Genomic DNA, 3,842 nt, shown 5'->3' with positions numbered 1-3,842 from the left:
ATATATAATCCTGAATAATGTTGACATTCAACATCATTCAGAGCCAAGACTAGTAACGACTTTTGTGTTCACTGCAGAGGAAAGAGTGAAAGCAAGATTAATGACAGATGACCCATAGTCAGAGCACATCCACATAGACTTGCGAATCATAGCGACCCCTGAAGTTCATTGATTATTACTGGAACTATACGCAATAAACAGAGATGAGACTGGTGATACAGAAAAGTAAAGGAGATTATTCTGACATGCTTCATGGTTGATTGGTTAGTCTTTAGAGGTAAGCACCCCACCATCATTACAAGAACACTCAAATTGATCTAAGTGACTATATCCACCAACCCCCCATCAACATGTAACTGGGTTTTTTTATCTCAACATTCGCTAATATTCCCGAGCGAAGTTAAATATCTAAATATATGTTTGTATAACAGATGAATTCATACAGATATTCTCAGCATTGTAACATATTTTGATAATTTACATCAACCCTTTCATTACTGGATTAATATTGAGATGCTGTGTGTTTCTTTCAATTACTTTAAATACAACAAAGAATTTAGTAAAATAACTTAGTTATCATTAAGCTAGTTTCAGGAACATAAACTGTGACTAAGGTCTGGTGGAAGATTTTAATTCAGAACTTATGAAAACAAAACATTTGTACTACAGAGCCAGAGGTGGTTTCAGCTAATTTGGTACCAAAATGGTTAAGAATTGTTTCTCTATTATATATTTTAACCCCTTTGTTACCATATTTCTGTTGAGATGCTCTGTGTTTCTTTCAATTAATTTTAAATATAACAAAGAATTTAGTAAAATAACTTAGTTATCGTTAAGCTAGTGCTAGGAAACATAAATTATGACTAAGGTTTGGTGGAAGATTTTAATTCAAAACTATTGAAAACAAAACATTTGTACTCAGACCTAGAGCCAGTTTCAGCCGGGTTGGTAACAAAAGGGTTACATAAAAGTGATAGTAATTTCAAGACAGTCATGTTGTAATGTGAACACCATAGAAATAAACTAAAATGTTGGAATATGATGCTTACCCGAACAACCAACTTCTCTTTCTTTTATCCAAGTTCGATCATAGCATTTTCTGTGAAACAAAGATGAAAGTGTTATCATTAAATTTTACTCGTCAGAGCTCTCAATCTTACTTGCTCTGTTTAATTCCGAGAGAGAAGACAGTGTCCTGCTGTCAAAGGTCTCACAGGATCTCTTTTCAGGAATTATAAGACTTTGTACTTGGATGTTAAGAACCGTGGAAGATACTTAACACTCAAGTACTGATCTTAAAAATCCTCACTATCCCCGGTAGAGCAGTTTTTTGAGCATGCTCTGCCCTCATGTCAATTCCAATTTCTCCAACTTGGTTGTTAGTGCTTTTAGTGACCTTGCAACTACTGGGATAACAGTTACTCTCTTCATTACAACTTCATCTTTATTATTATTGTTGTTGTTATTATTATTATTATTATTATTATTATTATTATTATTATTATCATCAGGTGGTAAGATAGCAGAAGCATTAGCACACTGGGCAAAACACTTAGCGATATTTCATGTGGCTTTATATTTTGAGTTCGAATTCCACTGAGATCGACTTGTAATGGGAACACCAAAGAAATAACCTATCATTAGACAGTCGCAGAAAAATGCTTTGCAATATCTCATTCGACTGTTTACATTCTGAGTTCAGTTTATGCCAAGGTGAACTTTGCTTTCCATCCGCCTGGGACCAATAAAATGAAGTACTTGTCAAATACTGAGGTTGATGATATAACGTGGAAGCGTTACAGACAGGCTAAGTAACGGAGTGACAAGCAAAATTATTACAAGATAGTTTGTGTATTTAAATAAAGGAAAAACTACTTACAGCTCTGTGCAGCCAATTTTAATTATTTCTTTTTGTTTATACCATTTTCCTTTATAAGAGCAAGGACACTGGTTTGGTGCTATACATGTTCCCTGTAATGAATAAGTAAGAAATAAAAATACAAGTCTGTACATACATGTGCTTGGGGTTTGTCTTCCTACAGCATTGTCATATATTAAAACTTTCATCTCCTCAGAGTAGACTAGTAAATGTGTGGAAATGGCGATGACAATAATATTATTAATCCAAATATACAGTGTTGCCTGGTGGCCAATTAATGTAACGGAAATAATCAATTCTCCATAATATTTTGCAGGATTAGAAATTTGATTTTGAAATTGAGGAAATACTTAGAATATATATATTTATTTATTAGGTTGAGGAAAAAGTTAGTGCGCAGTGTTAAAATAATGTTTTTTTTTTATAAATTTTTGTGGTCTGTGTGTTCATTCAGTTCAAGTCATGTTCAATGGTGAATCATGGCACACTAACTTTTTCCTCAACCTAGTATTTTTCTTTTGGTTACTCATTGCAAATATAAAATTTCTAGTCTTATGTAATCATAAATAGTGCCATTTCATTCTCATTAGAAGTCATCCGCATGACATAACTGAATGTATATAAATTAGAATAAATCAAACATTTTTGAAAGCAAGAAATTTCTCAAAGATGGAAAATAATTACAGTTTGGAAGATATTCATGGAATATGCATTTTCTTTCCTTTTTTTTTTATTAATATGATATTAGAATAATATATGTAAAAACTAAAATAATGGTAGAAAACAGATTAATGGTAATAATGATATATAGGTGCATTCAGTATCTCATTTCTTTCTAAATACAATAGGGTCAGACTTCAAGGCAATTGGTTGCTATTTCTAGCAGGTCGAGAGACCATTTAAATATAGGGATCAGTGAATATGATGAGGTAGTGAAGTACTAGTGGGTAGCATGGAGACTGATACTTACGTCTGGTGACAACACCATTCCTGGATCACATCCACAGCCTTCAAATAGAGCATGTTTTGGGCAGAGGTTATCCTCATCAATGTTAAGACAGGTCAACTGGCATTTGCTGACATCGGTCAACCATTTCTGATTCTTGGGGCAAATAATCTCTTCTTTGCATTCTGAGCCACAGTTCCAGGATCCCATTGAACAAGTGCTTCAAACAAATTAAAACCATATAAGTATGTGCATGCACTTATTTCTTTATTGCCCACAAGGGGCTAAACATAGAGGGGACATATGCTGAAATAGGAATACCTTGAGGTGCGGGGTAGTTTTTGCAATCTCTTCCAGTAGAAGCAGTTTCAGGCCAATAGGGATATGAAACTCTCTAACCCTAACCCTAACCAGTTGGTCCTCTCCTGTTTGTGGATGAACAACCCCAAATTTATGTACTTTTAAAAATATCTGACTGTACTTTATAAAATACATAAAACCCTGTATGTACTCGTTGTATTTCTTGTGTATTTTCTTCATAATTATTCATTATATGTCTTTCTCACAAATGGGAATTTTATCAACCTTCTTTTGTATAACATTATCACTTCCCCCATCCATTTTTGTCTAATTTTGTCTTCTTAATCTCTGAGTATCTTTGTAACCCTCTAATTTTAAACATTGCATATAATTGTATGCAAGAATGAAATTGTATGTAATTGCTCTAAAGAATTATTATTATTATTATTGTTATTATTATTATTATTATTATTGTTCAGTAGTTTTATTTTTATAGCGTGCTTTCACTTCACTACCGAGCGCAGCTCTGTTTGCCTTGGGTATGATCTGTGGTTTGCTGTGATGCTCTTATGGTTACTGTATTGAAAGTGTTTTGCGTAGGATGTGTGCAGTGCCCAGTAGTGCAATTTTCTGTATGTTATATATATTTGTAAGTCCTGGTTATCATTATTATTATTATTATTATTATTATTATTATCATTATTATTGTTATTTACT

At 33.0% G+C, this 3,842-nt stretch overlaps 1 protein-coding gene across 1 annotated transcript in view; it reads right to left on the bottom strand.

Annotated features, from left to right (window-relative positions):
• Nucleotides 1-3,842, bottom strand: part of LOC106874879 (SCO-spondin) — a 68,590-nt gene that overhangs the window by 23,855 nt on the left and 40,893 nt on the right. Inside the window, exons 18-20 of the mRNA XM_052977248.1 lie at nucleotides 2,850-3,045; nucleotides 1,880-1,971; nucleotides 1,050-1,099 (exon numbers count right to left, since the gene is read on the bottom strand). Coding sequence (XP_052833208.1) covers nucleotides 1,050-1,099; nucleotides 1,880-1,971; nucleotides 2,850-3,045 — 338 coding nt within the window. The remainder of the gene's footprint in view (nucleotides 1-1,049; nucleotides 1,100-1,879; nucleotides 1,972-2,849; nucleotides 3,046-3,842) is intronic.

This window comes from Octopus bimaculoides, chromosome 27 (genome assembly GCF_001194135.2).
Source record: "Octopus bimaculoides isolate UCB-OBI-ISO-001 chromosome 27, ASM119413v2, whole genome shotgun sequence".
Classification (NCBI taxonomy): domain Eukaryota; kingdom Metazoa; phylum Mollusca; class Cephalopoda; order Octopoda; family Octopodidae; genus Octopus; species Octopus bimaculoides.
Note: the sequence above shows the minus strand (reverse complement) of the source record. Positions and strands in the feature narration are given on the sequence as shown.